At 44.1% G+C, this 17,355-nt stretch overlaps 1 protein-coding gene across 4 annotated transcripts in view; it reads right to left on the reverse strand.

Moving 5' to 3' along the window:
• Positions 1 to 17,355, reverse strand: part of Itsn1 (intersectin 1) — a 189,439-nt gene that overhangs the window by 127,253 nt on the left and 44,831 nt on the right. For all 4 annotated transcript variants that reach the window (XM_087899157.1, XM_087899163.1, XM_087899147.1 and 1 more), the window contains exons 2-4: positions 6,772 to 6,831; positions 4,736 to 4,828; positions 3,478 to 3,541 (exon numbers count right to left, since the gene is read on the reverse strand). In XM_087899157.1, coding sequence (XP_087755283.1) covers positions 3,478 to 3,541; positions 4,736 to 4,828; positions 6,772 to 6,799 — 185 coding nt within the window. In that variant the 5' untranslated portion in view covers positions 6,800 to 6,831. The remainder of the gene's footprint in view (positions 1 to 3,477; positions 3,542 to 4,735; positions 4,829 to 6,771; positions 6,832 to 17,355) is intronic.

The following is a 17,355-nucleotide window of genomic DNA, read 5'->3' on the forward strand; positions in this document are numbered from 1 at the left end:
TCAGGAGGTCGCTGCTCCACACAGACGTGTCACAGGCTACTCATCTGCCATTTGGTGCCCATTAAGCTAAATTAAGGCCAAGCAATAAGGGAAATTAAAGCAGTTTGGTCACTCATTCAATAAAAACATGGGCACACCTGCTACGGTGTGAGCACTAGGAACTAAAGACAGACCAGGTCTCTGTCTTTTCGTTTAAAACAAATCAGATATGGCTAAGACCAGAGAGAAGGGCTGGGCTTGTGGTTCAGGGCAAAGCCCTTTTTCCAGCCTGCTCAAGGCCCTGCGATGGAGACTCACCACTGAGAAGTGGAGCTGGGAGAGGGGACAAAGTCATCAAAGAGCATCTCTCTGCAGGATGGTAAGACAGTGAGCAGTTATGTGGGTTCTACAACTTCAAAAAGGAGAAACACTATCACAGTGGTCCTGAGGCAAGGAGAGACCTGCCCTGTGAGGAACACAGGGGTCAGCTTCTGGAGCAGATGCTGTGGGAGAGAGGGAGGGAAGGTAAGAGCTGGGATTGGGAGGAGTGGAGACAGCAAGAGCAGGACCACACTGGGCTTGAGCATTCAGTGGCAGCTTTGGACTTTGGAGAGTTTTAATTAACTATGAGCATTAGCCTGCATGCATGTATGTATGTATGCTATGTACATGGCTGTTGCCCTCAGAGGTCAGAAGAGGGCACTGGATTCCCTGGAACTGGAGTAACAAACAGTTGTGAGTTTCCCTGTGCGTGCTGGGAATTGAACCCAGGTCCTCTGAAGAGCAGCAAGTGCTCTTAACCACTGAGCCTTCTCTCCAGCCCCTCAATGGAGAGTTTCAAATGTCTGTTTCCAGAGGGGCATGAGTTCATTTTTAAGGGTGATCTCATGCAGCCCAGGTTGGCCTTAAACTCTGTTTTTCTACCTTCAAAGTGCTTTGAATCTAACTAAGCAGGCACCATCGTGCTCAGTGTGGTTTCACTTTTTAAAAGCAGATGTATTTTGTTTTCGATTGTGTGTGTGCATGTGTGAACAACTTTGGAGGCTCAGGGCTCAGATCCCTTGGAGCTAGATTACAGGCATGGTGAGCAGTCCAGTGTTGGTGCTAGGAAAGAACTCAGTGCCTCTGCAGCAGCTCTGGAAAGCAGTTGGAAATTTCACGAAATGAGATCTGCTAAGAAGCTGGGCTAAGAGAAGCAAGCTGCCTTTGAGCCCGGCTCCAATACTCATTTACTCAGTAACTCACAGTGGTATTCAACTCTTCAAGTCTCAGTTTTAAAAACAGTCACGAATGACAGCTTGTCCATCCTCACACTCATGTGTTTCCCTGGATGGACTCTGCCACAGGCAATACTTGTGACTCTGATCCGAGGAGAAAGAGAGCTCTGCATCTGCCTGCCTCCTGTCTCCCGGTATTGCTGGCTGCAGGGCTAATCTCAGAAGATAGCAGACTATCTCAGAAGCCGTTGTTTTGTAGAAAGTGTATTCCAGTTAACTAGTTCCTGGACTCTTGAACTATGACCTACTCAATCTTGGGAACTGCTTGTCTCCCCAGTAGGATTTCCAGTGAAGACTCTGATGACGAAAGCTGAATTCTCTGAAGGAGTTAGGTTAGAGTACATAATGCCAGGTTACAACAATAGCCAACAATCACATAACTCCTAGAAATCGCCCTCTCAGGAAGGAAGGGGAAGGAAACAGGCAGATACCGTCTTGGCAACTAAAATATTTAGAATTATTCCCATCTCACCCTGGTGTTAAGAAGAGGGCAGAGAGGACAGACAGAGCCCTGTAATCTTTGCTACTTAGGAGGCTAAGGAAGGCAACTTAAGCAAGACTTTGCATGAAAATAAGGCAGTTTATTTATTTATTTATTTAGGTTTTTCAAGACAGGGTTTTTCTGTGTGTGGCCCTGGCTGTCCTGAAACTCACTCTGTAGACCAGACTGGACTCAAACTCAGAGAGATCCACCTGCCTCTGCCTCTGGAATGCTGGTATTAAAGGTGTGTGCCACCACTGCTCGGCCAAAATAAAATTTTAAAAGGTGGGCACATAGGGACTCAATCCAACATGAGCACTTGGGCGGCATGCCTCCAAGGGGCTGGGTTCAATCCCAGTAACAAAGTTTTTGGTATTTTCTTTGTTTTCGTCTCTGAGATGGGGTCCCATGCTATAGCTCACACTGGTCTGTGTATGAGTCCTCAAGTGTCAGGTCTACAGCCCTGGGCTAGCATGGTTAAGATGCTCCATGAATGAAATTTCAGTGGTTGGTTGTATCATCAGACAAGCACAAGTCAGTGAGGGAGCTCTGGAAAGCTGGTTCTAGAGACAGCCTTAATGGAGGGAACAGCACCACACCAGGCTGCAACCCAAAAGAAGCCTGTGAGGGTCCAAACAGACGCCACACAAGTGCATCTCAATTCTGATACCCAAGTGAGTGGGCACAGCTCCTGTGCCCGCTTGCCGTGACTTCCTGCACATGCACTTTCTCTCTCTCAGAGCCTTTTACTTCTCTAGCTCAAATGGAGAGTTAAAACTAGAATAGCGTCATGGAAGCAAGCTCACTAGTGAAAGAAGGAAAGAGACTGGCTGCCAAAATGCTGACAACCAGGAAAAAAGATGGCAGACAACCAAAGACAGCCCAGGACTCTGGCATTATTGCTTTTATATAAAAAAAGCAATATACCTGATATACCTGATACAATAGTGTGTATGTTATATGTCCCAGTAAATAGCTGAAAAGTATAGTAGGGTGGAAGATCCAGTCTCTGATACTGACTGACCTTTCTGAGTCTTCTTTTGACGGCCTATGATATGATGTGTCAAGCCACACATTAAATCCATCATGTATAGTTTTTCTGCTAATCCACTCAAGTTTATAAAATACAAACATGCCAATCATCTAGATTAAAAACCAAGATCAAAAATGGCAAATGTGCCTAGCAGCAGAGTCAGCAGGTGCTACACCTAGGACTACAAACTCCCTATGTATATCAAGTGCTGTCGGCAACAACAACACACTCACAGCATGGAGGTACAGTCCTGGGAAGAGCCAGCACTGCCCCCGAGCTGGGAACCTAGAGCCCGAAACTGTACCTGACAGCCTCTCCTACTCAGGCTCCTCAGCAGCAACCAACACTTGCTTTGCATCGTACGAAGCACCAGTCATTCTAGCTACTACTAATTCTCGGAGGGAACGGTAAGAATAATTCCATCAGAAGGAAAGACGGGGAGCACACGGAGGAGCGTGAGTGACACGCACGGAGCCAACACCAACTAGCGGGAAACTACCCGAATCTGGATGTCCCAGTACAACTGAATGTTCGTGCGGTACACCTCTCAAACGGCAGCCCTTTGCAGAAGCAGTCTCTGCGAAGAAGTGACAGGGTAGTCCAGGCTAGACCTGCACGCTCTTTCTACATAAGAAATTGTATTTCCAAACAAACAGAGAAAGACAGTGTTTTATTTTATACTCTGTTCTTATAAAATTTCAGCTTACCATATTTGCGCTAAGACAGGCTGAGGTAACCCAGATTGAAAAAAAAAGTTCCTTGCTTGATCACCTGTAAAAAAAAAAAAGTGGGAAAGGTTTCAGGAAAAACAGAGGAGCAGCAGCTGACAGGAATCCTCTTAGAGCAAAATTCTCAAATTATTGAGGGGGCTGGTTATCCTATGAACACAAATGACCCCTCGGAACGGTCCGAGGTCTCTAATAAGTAATCCATAACAAACCTGACTCAATACTTGAAAAGACCTGGGTATTTGCTGGGAAAGACCATCCACTTGAGGCTGTGGTTAAACAAGATGAGCTACCCAAACTGCCCCAGGTTGATGCAACTGAGAGTCCTGGAGAGTGCAGAGTGGGGTCTTGGTGAAGTCTGAGGCCAGCAGTGGAACCTCAGTCCTGACCTGCACCGGTGAGTTAATACGAGCCTTTCTGTTTTAGCACCTGATCTACAGAGCATTTTGTCATAATAAGAGAATAGCATATAACAAGGCACACACAGAGGACTCCTTAGTTAACAACACTATGAAAGGATTTTACTCCCGATGTTGACACTGTTGATACTAACAGAACAGGCAACAACAAAAAAAAGAATCCTGCTGATCAGTCAATTGGAGATCTATCATAAGACAAATAAAAAACACCTCCTAGGAAACCAGATTCCCACTTCCTGCAGGGAACTACAGAATGGTGACCAAAGAGCCAAGGTCACAGAAAGGCAGGGAAAAGACTTTGAGACAGCAATAAAACCCTTAGAAAGTGTTTGATGTCTGCTGTTTTCCCAGGCCAGTCAGGATTAGAACTGCAGCTTCAGGGCCCAGACTGGACCCTCTTTAAAGAATGCAGTCCTCTGCTAAGGCAAATCCCATCAGAAGACATCCCGGCAGGCAGCCTGACAATCATGAAGGACTGTAAAAGGTCTGAAGGTGTTACAAAAGAAGCAGTTAAAAAATATAGGCGAGGGCCTGAGAGCACTGTGGGTAAAACTCCACCCTGAGACCTGAGCTCCTGAGCCAAACCGCTGTAAACCATGGGCAGACAGGAGGAGAGAGCTGACTCCACAAAGCTATCCTCTGACCTCCTCCACACACCTATGATGGCCCCAACACACATACTGACGGTAACAACAGAAATACAGGCACAAGATGGGGGTAAAATGGATTAAATGCCCACTGGTCATATGTGCCCACTTTCACTCTGCGTAACAGATTTTCTACTGCTCAGGGAGAAAGCGTAGGTGCTGGCTACACACCAGTGATAAATCCAGATATCGGCTTCAGACTATGGAACTGTTGATCATGCTTGGCTCTTTCCTCCACAGTTATGGCCCAGATGTCCAGGCTACCTACAGTCCAAAGACAAGAAGATAATTATTCAACAAGGAAAGTAAGAAGTTCAAACACATGTCCAAAGTTCTGTCGGTATGCTATAAATGGTGTACAAAACCACTGTCCTTGGACAACATGTGTTTAAAGTCTAAAATTAAGAAGAAAGCAATTTTAAAAATAGCACAAATACTTTCTAGAAACCTGTCCTGTAACTCTACATTTAGGTTTATATGAAGACATAGTAAGTCAGTATTTTATTTACATAAAACTAAGAAGCTGGGCAGTGGTGGCGTACACCTTTAATACGAGCACTCGGGAGGCAGAGGCAGGCGGATCTTTGTGAGTTCGAGACCAGTTTGGTCTACAAGAGCTAGTTCCAGGACAGGCTCCAAAGCTACAGAGAAACCCTGTCTCAAAAAACCAAAACCAAAACCAAACAAACAAACAATAAAACTAAGAAACAGACTAAGGTCTGAGGCCTATAAAACTCTACCTTCAGGTGCCTAAAATGTTACCAGTAAAAATTATGAAAATCCAAGATGAGTATTAAATAAAAGTAGTGGTGGTGGTAACTGCAGGTAGTATTGGTGGTGAAGGTGATGGTGGCACTACCAGTAGTGTTGGTGATCAGATTATAGTAGTGCTGGTGGTGGTGATGGTGGTAGGAGTAGAGGAGGAGGAGAAGGAGGAGGAGGTGGTGGTGGAGGAGGAGGAAGTAGTGGAGGAGGAGGAGGAGGAGGTGGTGGTGGAGGAGGAGGAGGTAGTGAAGGAGGAGGAGGAGGTGGTGGTGGAGGAAGAGGAGGTAGTGGAGGTGGAGGAGGAAGAGGTGATGGAGACGGCAGCACTCCAACACAACCAGAGTCTTGTGTGATCCTATGAAAATATGCAAGTATCTGGCAATGATTGTACAACTTGGCAAATGCACTAAAGGTCACCAAATAGCACAGTTAAAAGTAGTCAACTGTATGAAGTTTATATCATGGCTCACGGAAGCTGATTCTGAAAACAGATATTCTGATAAAACTAATGGTCAAACACAGAACACGCATTTTATCAGAGTATTCATTTTCAGAATGAATTCAACTTCAGTGAGGCACAAGTCAAACAAATATGTATCTTTGTTCCTGGTTTTCCAAAACAAGTTCACTAAAGTAACTCTAGATGATGGACAAGAAACTGTGTGGAAGCTGACACTGTCCCCAAGCTGGGAACATACTAACTAACATCCTCCCCTCTGCAGGGTAGGGGTGACAGTGACAGGCAGGCTCCATTCAGATGCTTGGGGTCAAGCACTGTGTCATGTGACTCAGAAGAGTTCCTCTCCCCACACAGGCCAGCAGCCCTACAAAGGTAAAGGGACTTCCACAATCCTGTTGAGCTTCATGCTTACAAAATAGAAAATTATATACTTAATTAAGAAGGCAAACAAACAAAAAAAAATCCACGTAACAAAAAAATCACTAAAGACCTGGAAAAGTCTACATGTGTCTGTCTGGAATTCCAGAGAATTTAATAGGTGACAACTGACACAGGAAGTATGATTTTTACATTCCGTTGGGGTTTTTGATAACACTGGAACCTGAAAGCAGGGTCAACCTAGGGCGGTAAAGTTTTGTGCTCTGCTCACAGCCCTGCCAAGATCACCTGTCAGCGCAGTGTATGTTTTGTTACTAGAGTCTGGGCTGAACAGCCACTTAGTGACAGAGTGCTTACCGAGCAAACTCTAGGCCCTGGGTGCAATCTCCACCCTGACAAAGGAAACAACAAACAAAAATACCATGCTTCAAATGCAGGCTTTGAAAGAGTATGACATGATCCGCTCAGCTCAACAAGTAAACTGCAAACAAGATGCTGAGCAAGGAGGGAAGTGCCAACTACCCGTGCACCTTGTTTGGATTCAGAAATACTCCATCGTGGCCCCAACCGCTATGGAAATTTGAAATAAATTTTCAACACTTACCACCAAAAGGTGTTGGAAACTGAGCCATGGTTCTGTTACGTTTACCTTGCTGATTGACGCCTGTAATTAAAGTGCAACAGGAGTTTAGAAAAACTTCAGGTCTGTATATAAACACACTAACACGCTGTCATTAATTGTCAGACACTGATGGAGGAGTCCTTCTGAATAAGTGTTGCTTTTACTGGTTAATGAATAAAGCTGTTTTGGTCAATGGCTTAACAGAGTAAAGTCAGGCAGGAAATAGAGAGAGTTGGCAGAGTAGTGAGATGCCATGTCGCTGCCGAAGGAGACAGATGCCAGAACCTTGTTGGTAGGTCACAGCCTTGTGGTGATGCATAGATTAATAGAAATGGGTTAAGTTAGGATGTAAAAGCTAGTTAATAAGAAGCCTGAGCTAACAGGCCAAAGAGTGCTGCAATTAATAAAGTTTCTGTGTGATTATTTGGGTCTGGGTGGTTGAGAAACCAATGCACAGTCTCTGGTTACAAAATAGTGCCCACTGTCTGGGGCATGGATCCACATAAAACCTAAAAAAGCTTAAAAAAAAATAGAGGGTTTCCAGACCCACAAAAAGTGGGAATCAAGCGCAGCTTCTTGGTAGCTGCATATTTTCAGATAGGCTCTGTTTACTGGCGACTCCTTTAAGGGAAGGCTTCCTGACTCAGCATTAGCAGCAAAAAGAGACAGCTTCTGGGTTCATGCTAATGGCAGGAATGGCTACAGCTCTTGGAGCGTGCTGCAAGTTACTTGGAGGCAGCATGGCCAACTGCTTCCGAGAGTTGAGGTGGTGAGCACGGCTCCCACCGGCGGTCCCAGAGCTGGCAGTGTACTTAAACGGCCGAGAGAGCGGAGCCAGTGTCCAGGACTGCTACAATCTACTGCTTACCGTTTTAAGATGCTTCTTGTCAGAAAAGGACTTCAGATACACAATAGGACAGATTCAGACATAAAAGACCTCTAAACAAGACACAGTGTTTTAAAAAAATGTATGTAGGCTTGGAAAAGAGAGGAAAAAAGTATAGACAGTTATAAAAAGAAGTAAATAGCTTTGAAAAAGAAAACAGTCTTTAAAGACAGTAAAAGTAATATAAAAGAGAGCAGATAAGCTAAAGGAGCAAAAGTAATAATAAAAAAAGGCCACACAAAAATAGAAAAGACACAGAGAGTATATATAATAAACACAATGTATATTATTGTGTTTTCTTTGAATAGTTTGACTGAGTAATAGTAATGAGTTAACTACTGAAAAAATATTTGATCCTGGGGGCTGATAAGCTATATATATATATATATATTTAAAGGTATCTTGACCTCAAAATTTGAGTCTAAGAATATGTTACTTTGGAAAAGAGGTTCTGCTTTTGTTTCCACAGAAGATGAGAACCTGTGGATTCCCTCCAGGCTATTGTGGTTTGATGGAGCAAGACTCCCCCACCCTGAAAGGTCTCCATGAACCCTAAAAACACTTTGCCCAACAAACAGCAGGAAATAATTTGGAGAAAACTACACCCAAATTCTCAAAAGGATTGTTTATAAATGTTTGTTTTCACTTAAAGGGGGTTGATTATAAGTAATTAATGGTCACAGTCAATCCCGCCCCCCAAAAGGGAGAGGTTGATATAGAGGTGAATACTTTGCATTGATATGGATCTTGGTCTACTGATACAGATTTAAGGTCAATTTTGTTACACTGTGTATGTATATCTGCTCTTGTTTAAGGTGTTGTATTTGTGTAGCTCATTTAAAACTGTATAATTAAAAATTACAGATTAATAGTAATTTATATAGTCAAACTTGTAATCATATTAGTTAGGTTAGTCAGCACGCCTGTACTCTGCCCGCTTCCTGTTCCAATCATCACACCTGTACTCTGCCCGCTTCCTGTTCCAATCATCACACCTGTACTCTGCCCGCTTCCTGTTCCAATCATCACACCTGTACTCTGCCCGCTTCCTGTTCCAATCATCACACCTGTACTCTGCCCGCTTCCTGTTCCAATCATCACACCTGTACTCTGCCCGCTTCCTGTTCACGGTCATCACACCTGTACTCTGCCCGCTTCCTGTTCACGGTCATCACACCTGTACTCTGTCATTATGACTCTCATCCTTCAGGAAACTTAAGTCAAAGTAAACTCCTTCTATAAGTTGCCTATGTCATCATGTTCTACCAGAACAATAGAAAAGTAACAAATAGAGTACCTAATTTAATTTTGTTATAGTAAATTTCCACAGCCAACGAGAATACAAGGCACTCATTAGAACTTCTCGGTAAATTTAGTCAGATGTGGCAGTCTGTGTCTATGATAATCCCAGCACGCAGGAGACCAGCTAGAGACGCCAGTTCTGCACGGCGAAGACACAAACAGCTTAGCAAAACCAAAGTTTACAGAAACACGGGCTTTAAAGTACACTGTTCTCTCTCTAATACGCCCGAAATTCCATGATGGTGGAGTCTCTTTCAAGTATTTCTTTAAGTCTCTGGAGGCCCTTTCCGTCCTCCACACCCGTCCACGCTTTTACAGTGCTCACGGACGCCCAACTTCTGACCGATTCGCATTTTAGTTTTCTTCTTTCTTGAACAATTTGCTCCTTCTGGTTCCTCCTCTATCGCTGGCTGCCTGACTGCGCTGAGTGCCCCTCTGGTGACCCCAGATACTCCTTTACACTAACTGTGGATGGGAGGTTGCTATGTCCCTTTCCTCAGGACACTTCCAAATGTCAGGCTCCTCAAACGTGCACACTTTCAGCAGAGAAAGCTGGGTAGGGTGAGAAGGGGCCTGCCACCATCTACGCTCTGGCTAGATTACACTAAGGGCCCTGCACAGAGTACATAGCCACAAGTGGCCACTTGACTCTCAGACCCGCTTCATTCCTCTATCCATGCGGTTTCTCCCATCCCAGTTCCCCTCTCCCAGGAAGAGGAGACCAAAGTGGCCACCTGTCTGTGGCAGGATGGAGACCTGGACAGGACACTGAAAGAATTCCCAATTTGAGCCATTGTCTGCAGGGACACTGTAGTCTCCAAGCGAGATGGCTGTAGCTCCTCTCTACTCTAAGAACCAATCCTGATCTTTCTTGGGCACTCAGGCCTGGACTCCACATCCTTCGGTCTGTGGGAGTCGCTGAACTCTTGAGTTCTGTTGCTACAGGTCTTCTGTATGAGTGACACGCTTCTGATGCGGCAGGAAGACAGAACACACCTGCGGCAAAGCGGCTACATTACGCGGAGGTCTGACAGTCCAGCTGAGAAGTGGACATGACAATTCTCTGAGGCTGCAGCTGCCACTCGCGTCCTCCCCTTCTGCTCACTCAGCACATCTGCAAGTGCCATCGTTTCCCAAAAGCATGCTCCTTCACTTAACTCCCAAACAATGCTTTTGTGACTGACAGCGTGTGCTTTCTTACCCAAAACGGCCCAGCTCTGAATTTTTTTTGTTTTTCAAGTCATGTTTTCTCTGTGTAGCCCTGGCTAACCTGGAAATAGTTTTGTAGACCAGGCTGGCCTCGAACTCAGAGATCCACCTGCCTCTGACTCCTGAGCACTGGGACTAAAGGTGTGCACCACCATGCCCGACTGAGTTCTGGATTGTTTTGTTTTGTGTTTTGTTTTTTGAGACAGGGTTTCTCTGTGGCTTTGGAGCTTGTCCTGGAACTCACTTTGTAGACCAGGCTGGCCTCGAACTCACAGAAATCACCCTGGCTCTGGCTCCCGAGTGCTGGGATTAAAGGTATATGCCATTACCATCCAGTAAGCTCTGGATTTTTAAAGCAACTATTTAACACACACTAGAGAATCTGATGTTCACGCTGTCTGGCTCACCTCCACCCTCCATTTCTTGCTCCCAAATAAAGACAAGTGATTAAATTCTTTGTGCCCAGCCACTCCAGACTCCCTCACTTCCTTGCTGGGTCATTCATTTTGCAAATAAGTATCTCAGGTCCAATGTGTTTCATCTACCGTTACGGCACCTAGAACTATGAAACACTGGGATGGAAGTAACTCCCGCGTCACCTTTGACTCAGGATACGTCGGTGGCTGGCTTTTACTTGGTGCAGTTTGGCTTAGGTAGTTTCCTTGATTCCTATTTTACTTAATGTTTTTATTAAGGAACAGATGCCAGTTATTTAGAAGCTTTTTTCAGAGCTGCCTGTGAAATAATCGTGTACTTTCCCTTTTATTAGCATTCGGGTTTTTCTTCTTTTCATGTTGGTAACTGATCTGAGCCGCACACGCTAAGCCAGCAAGTACCCTACACTGAACTACACGTTAGCCCTTACACTGGTTTAGAGTGACTGGTCAGTTAACACTAAGCTACCCTAGACTTTTCTGGAATAAACACGATTCAGACTAGCATGCTGTTCTTTTGCAGCTAGGTTTGCTGTACAATAAAGTGACGGATCTGGAGAAAAAGGATCTATTTACCTCCTTATAAATTACAAAACTTGTAGGCAGTACAAGATGCATAAAAGTGATTGGAACTATAAAATTGGAATGTAACCAGGAAAAATCATTTTTGAGATGAATTTGAATGAACCTTCAAGAAACCAACATTTGTTATAAAAACCATTCCAGAGAGAACTGAGGTGCCATCAATTTAAGTTATAGTCAGGGCACTCTTAATATTAAGCATTAAAAGGAAACTATTTTTTTTAATAAGCACACATTTATTCTACAATAAGCTTCTTCACATTTTCATGCACACCATCCTTATAAATATGTTATGCCTTACTTTAAGTATTTCACAGTTCCCTGAGAGGGTCAAAATTAGTCAAGAGTACAGTAACTCTCATGGCCAAAGTATACTATCCGTTCCTGTTAGAGAACCGAAGAATAATTGCTGCTTACCACAGAAATGAATTCCCATCCTCTGTGGCTCTCTCCAGCAATAAACAGCTTGTGGGAGGGGGAAGTAGAGCTACAGCTGTGCTTACTTCCCCTGCACTGAACATCTGCCACGGGACAAGCAAACAACCGCAGACTCCACTCTGGGGTTCCAGTTTCTATCTCTTCCACTCCCTAACTACACCTCAGAGTGCTTCAGGTCACTGGTCTGAAGCTTCTATTAGTATATAAGCTATCTAATAAAAATTAAGCCACTTTGAGGACTGAATGCAGGTGTGCCTCCCAGCCTTGTTCACTAACCTAACCATCAAAAGCTGACCTAAGGAAGAGGCTGGAACCCTCCCACATTTTCCTCCTGAACCGAAGTCCTTCAAATGCCAGTCACTGCCAAGTTCTAGGTTCCCGGGGAACCTGAGATGAAAGCGGGACAGACCGATGGGGAGACAGGACACACTACTGCAGGCACTGTCCTTCCTGGGCAGTCTGTGGCTGAACATCTGTAGCTCACAATCCCCACCTCAGCCTCCCTAGCAGGGACTACAAGCACGCACGACACCAGGGACCATCTTATTACTAAATCTGAAAAATCATTTTTAAAGAGCTAGTGCATTTCAGGAAAGTGACCACACACAAGACATCACAAGGCCAGCCTCCCGGTTCCGCTGCAGCAACCGAAGCCTGCTGCTGGGCCTCTGGCCCCTTATTAGAACCAAAACTGTTTAGAGTACAGAAGGTCAGCTACCAAGGATAGGCTGTGAGGAGAAACCAAGGTCCCCCATTTTGTTGTCTATGAGCCTTGCCCCAGGATGGGCCCCAGACAGGGAGCTAGTGAGTGAAGTGAAGTGCAGAAGCCAAAACTGCAACAGAAATCCAGTACTTCCGGGCAAAACAAACAAGGACCCTGTAGCGTGTCGAGAAGCCGAGAAAGGAGAAATTCAATCGAGTGCCTGGGCCTGTGAACGCGCTGCAGTAGGGACGCAGCAGGGACGAAAGTCACTAGAAACCAGGGAGAGCCTACAGTGCAAACCTAACTCGGGAACCTGGAGGAACCTACAGCCAGCGTTCTGTAGAGGACAATGAAAACAGCACGAAACCACATGCCTGGGAGAATTATGAGACATGCTGTGACGGCTGATACTGACTGTCAACCTGAGGGGATCTACAGTTACCTGGGAGTCAAGATGCTGAGCAAGTTCATGAGGAAATGTCTAGATTGGATGAACTGAGGTGGAAGACAACCCTCAGTGTGGGTGGGACCAGAGCATGGGCTGGGGCCTGGAATAAAAAGGAGAACGTGAACTGAGCACCAACATCCTTCCCCTTGTTTCCTGATGCGAATGTGACCGACTGCTTCACACTCTTGTTGCCACTTTTTGTTGCAAGCAAAAATAAAACTTTCCTTAAGTTGTTTCTTATCAAGTGTTTAGTCACAACAATGAGAAAAGTGGCCAAATACAGCAAACTTAAAAATATATATATAATTAACGTAGTCAACTCCCTAATGACAAAAATGTGGAAATTACCTCAGGAGTCTTTAGAGCAGCTAAAATGGGCCTAAAGTGGAAAGGGAAGAGACACAGTCTCAGTAGAGAAAGAGAAGATGGTTTAAAAAGAATGGAAATTTCCGAATACCAGGATAGCTACAGATACGATCCAACACTACCGTAGATAACATCATTAAATAAAGCAGAAAAAAGTCTAGAAAAAGAAAAGCAATATAAATCAGAAGAATTGATAAAAATACAAACAGGGAAGAAATAAAACACGAAAATTTAAAATCTAGCTCTTTAAAAAGCAGTGGAAATGGATGAGGTAAATTGTTTAGAAAGGAAGATGGTCCTCATCAAGTCTGCAAAATTAAGACAGAGAGGACGGCTAGAGACGACCTAACGATGACAGTGACGGAGGAGACAGCGCTTCTCGGAGCTAATTAAAGACACTGCATGTGGACAAGGGGAAACAGACATTTGAACCCTCTTGTGTTTATTACAGAAAACGAGAGAAAAGAGGCCTCAAATGGATTCAAATTCAAAAAGAATTCCATCAACACTGAGGGAGAAACAACACAAAAGTCAGGCGGACTTCTTCAGAAAGGAAACAGCACTTGCTATTCATCTCCTGTCTTTAATACAAAACCCAGACGGCACAAAATAAATAATGGGTACAGCAAGACTCCTAGAATACAAATGCAAAATCACTCACAAAACACAATTTAAATCAACTAATATAATTTATTTTATTGTTAGCATAAAGTAGAAAGTCCATATGATGATTTCCATGGATTCAGGAGAAAGTTTATCATAAAACTCAACAATTAATAATGAATTTTTAAAATCTCTCAGTGAAACACAATTTGTAGGAAGCCTCTTCAAAAAGAGAGACAAGATGTCCTCTGACTTACACAGACACACACACCACACACGCACACCACACACGCACCACACACACACACACACACACACCACACCACACACACACCACACTTCACAATATAACAAACCCCAGAAAACTTAGGAAACAATAGTAAGCAAACTTTGAAGAGCTGTAGAATGAAAGGCAAATGTACCGAATAAAAATCAACTAAATTCTCATCTATTGGCACAGAGGTAACTATAAAGTGAAATTAAGAGAAGTAACCGCAGGGTAGAGAGATGGAGCAACTGTTAAGAGCACTGTGTTTAAAGGGAATCCAGGTCCAGTTCCCAGCACCTACATGGTGGTTCAGAACTATCCACAACTCCATCTATCTCCAGGGGCTCTGGTGCTCTCTTCTGACCTCTGTAGGCTCCAGACATGCACGGGCACACATACTTACACGCAGGCAAGTACCCTAACACATAAAACAACTCTAAAAAAAAATTAAAGAAAAATAATCTTAATTTGAGTTAGCACCACAAGATTCTAACATTGCTCAAAAATTACAGGAAAGAAATGACACATGGAACACACCAGCAATCGCAGCACTTGGGAGGCTAAGGGGGATGGTGTCAATGTTAAGTACTTTGGAATACAGGTGAGACCCTGTTTAGAACAAAGCAAACACTGGTCCTTTATACTGAAAACAACAAAATATTACTAAGAAAAAAATTCAAGAAGACCTAACCAATGGAAAACTACTATCATAAACTGTAATGTTCAATTTGTTAGATCAGCAATTCTCTTCCAACAGATCTGAGCATTTCAAGCAATCTCAATCAAAATACCAAGACCTGTAATCTGGGACCTGGAAAGCTGTCATTCATACTATACAGAAATAGAAGGACCACTGAGAATTAAAAAGAACAGAACGGAGGGGGAGGAGATGGGGGCGCTACCCCATTTGATTCCAATAGTTTCTACAAGACAATAGTCAAGAACCTCAGAACGGCTGCCTAGAGGTTGGCCATACATGTTTGCCATCTGATTTTTGGCAAAACTGCATAGGTTACTGGTGAGCAAGCCCAGCTCCGTAGCCATGCAGCACCCTGAAGAATAAATGAAAGAACACTGACCCAAATGTCATCAAACACAAAAATTAACACACAAGCTTTAAATAAAAGATGTTTTAAAGACTGAAAGATATGTTTGTTTGTTGGGTCAGTTTCTTTCAACACAGATAGCAAAGATAAGAAGAATAAACCCAAGTCACAGTAGACAAACACTTATAACACATACATCAGGCATGGAGCCCATGTCCAGCAGACACAGAGGACTCTAGCAACTTCAACTCAACAAGCACACAAAATGACGACCCACAGATCCGCCACCAGGGGAACACAAGCCATTGCCACTCTCTGCCACAGTCTAATGTGAAAACGTCTGACCGTGCCCTGTGTTGGCACGGATTGAGGAGAGCTGCACAGCTGCTCTGGGGGTGGAAAGCAGAAGGCTGACACACACTGCTGTAGTTAGCTACACAGCTGGTCACTGATCCCAGGGGCGGCAGTGCTAAGGGAGTGGGACCCTTAAACCTAAACAAAGAATGATGGTAAACACGCGTGAAATGTCATAATAAAACCAAGTATGTCATACGATAACTCGAGATTTTTTTTAAAGACAACATACAAACAGAAGGTGGAACCAGGGGTTTTCAGTGTATGTGTGAGTTTGTCTGTGTGTGGCATGTGCACGCACATAAGGAAGCCTGAGCACAACCTGCAGGGCTCCATCTGTTTCTGCCCCCCACCCAACTGCTGGAGAGGAGTCACCAGTAAACACCTCCACGGCTGGCCTTTTCACTAGTGTTGCACAGCAGCCCAGAACTATTGTTTCAGCTCGGGTTTTTATCTTTTTATTGAAACACTTTAAGATTATCTTAAAAGCTGGTTTGTAGGCCTTATCTCATTCAAAGGACAACTCAAAGTCCTCTCCTAATCTAGATAATGGTCAAGAGTGGCCCAAAGAAACTGAGTTGGCTTAGTTGAGGATTTACTAACATGACCCTTGCTACTGAAGAGCTGTCAGTGAGTGAGAGTTAATAAGGAAATGTGTGTGCGTGTGTAGGGACAGTTAGGCATCACAAAAGAACTAAGGAGCAATTGAAGCACATCTGATGTGTATCAGCCAGGTTAATCCGATCGTGGGCCTGTGAGTCACTGAAACGCTTCCATGGGGGAACTGCACAGACAGCACAGTGAGCCAGTGCTTCCACAGCCTGTGGTTATGACCTTTCAAAAAAAAGAACTTAATCAGAAAGTACTGAGTCCTAGAAAGCAGTCGGGGCAGAGCCGAGTGCAGACAAGGACGCTGATACAGTCTGTGAAGACCCTGCCAGGGAACGGAGGACGAAGATGAAACCCGAGGACAGCAGCCCAGAGAAGGAACTGAGGGGAGGCAGTATACGGCCATTAGAACACTGAGCGGTAAATCAAGTGTTCACTTCTCAGATGGAGGTGCACACTCTGAAATTGTAAGCATTTGTTATACGGAAGTTGGATGTCTTGTTGATTAATTCTTGCTAAGAAAAAAAAATCCTTCTGGCCGGGCAGTGGTTGTGTACAACTTTAATCCAGAGTTTGGGAGGCAGAGGCAGGATGATCTCTGTGAGTTTGAGCCCAGCATGATCTACAGAGCAAGTGCTAGGACGGCTAGGGCTACACAGAGAAACAAACCTGTCTTGAAAAACAGAAAACAAACAAATTCTTCTGAAATAGTTACAGCTCACTGCCATGTCTACAGCCCGGCTGCCAACAATTCCTGTCTATCGATGAAAACGGACAGAAGATAACAGGAGTGAATTCGGAAAACTGAGGAGAGAAGGGAAACCAAATTTCCCCAGCTGTAGGCAACTAGTACTGACACCTGGAATTTCTGCCTTTTTCCAAGGAATATAAATAAAATTGTTATCTTCTTTTGCACAAAGCACATAGTACATGCTGTGGGTAAATTCCTAAAACAGCAAACATGCTGCCGGGCTTCAAACTTCTGGATAGAGAGCACTCCTAGGAACAGAACCCAGAACTGTGCACACCCTAGACAAGTAAATACTTAGCCTAGACTTAGGTAATACGAGTAAGGCAAAGTCTCCTGTATCTATGAAAGAAAACAGAAAACAAACTAAATACTAAGAAATGAAAAACCGGGCAAACGGGACTTTTCAGAGTGTGGATAATGTCGAAATTATTAAACCATTGCTAGGATATGTGAGAAGCTTCTTGTCTCTTCTTTAGAAAGGAGGGCTAATCACTGAACACTTGCAGAACAGACACTGACCTGTGGGGCTCTGGTGTTCTTACTAAAGCCCCAAATGCTGAGCCCTAC

Source organism: Myodes glareolus, chromosome 2 (assembly GCF_982192425.1).
Source record: "Myodes glareolus chromosome 2, mMyoGla1.1, whole genome shotgun sequence".
NCBI classification, from domain to species: domain Eukaryota; kingdom Metazoa; phylum Chordata; class Mammalia; order Rodentia; family Cricetidae; genus Myodes; species Myodes glareolus.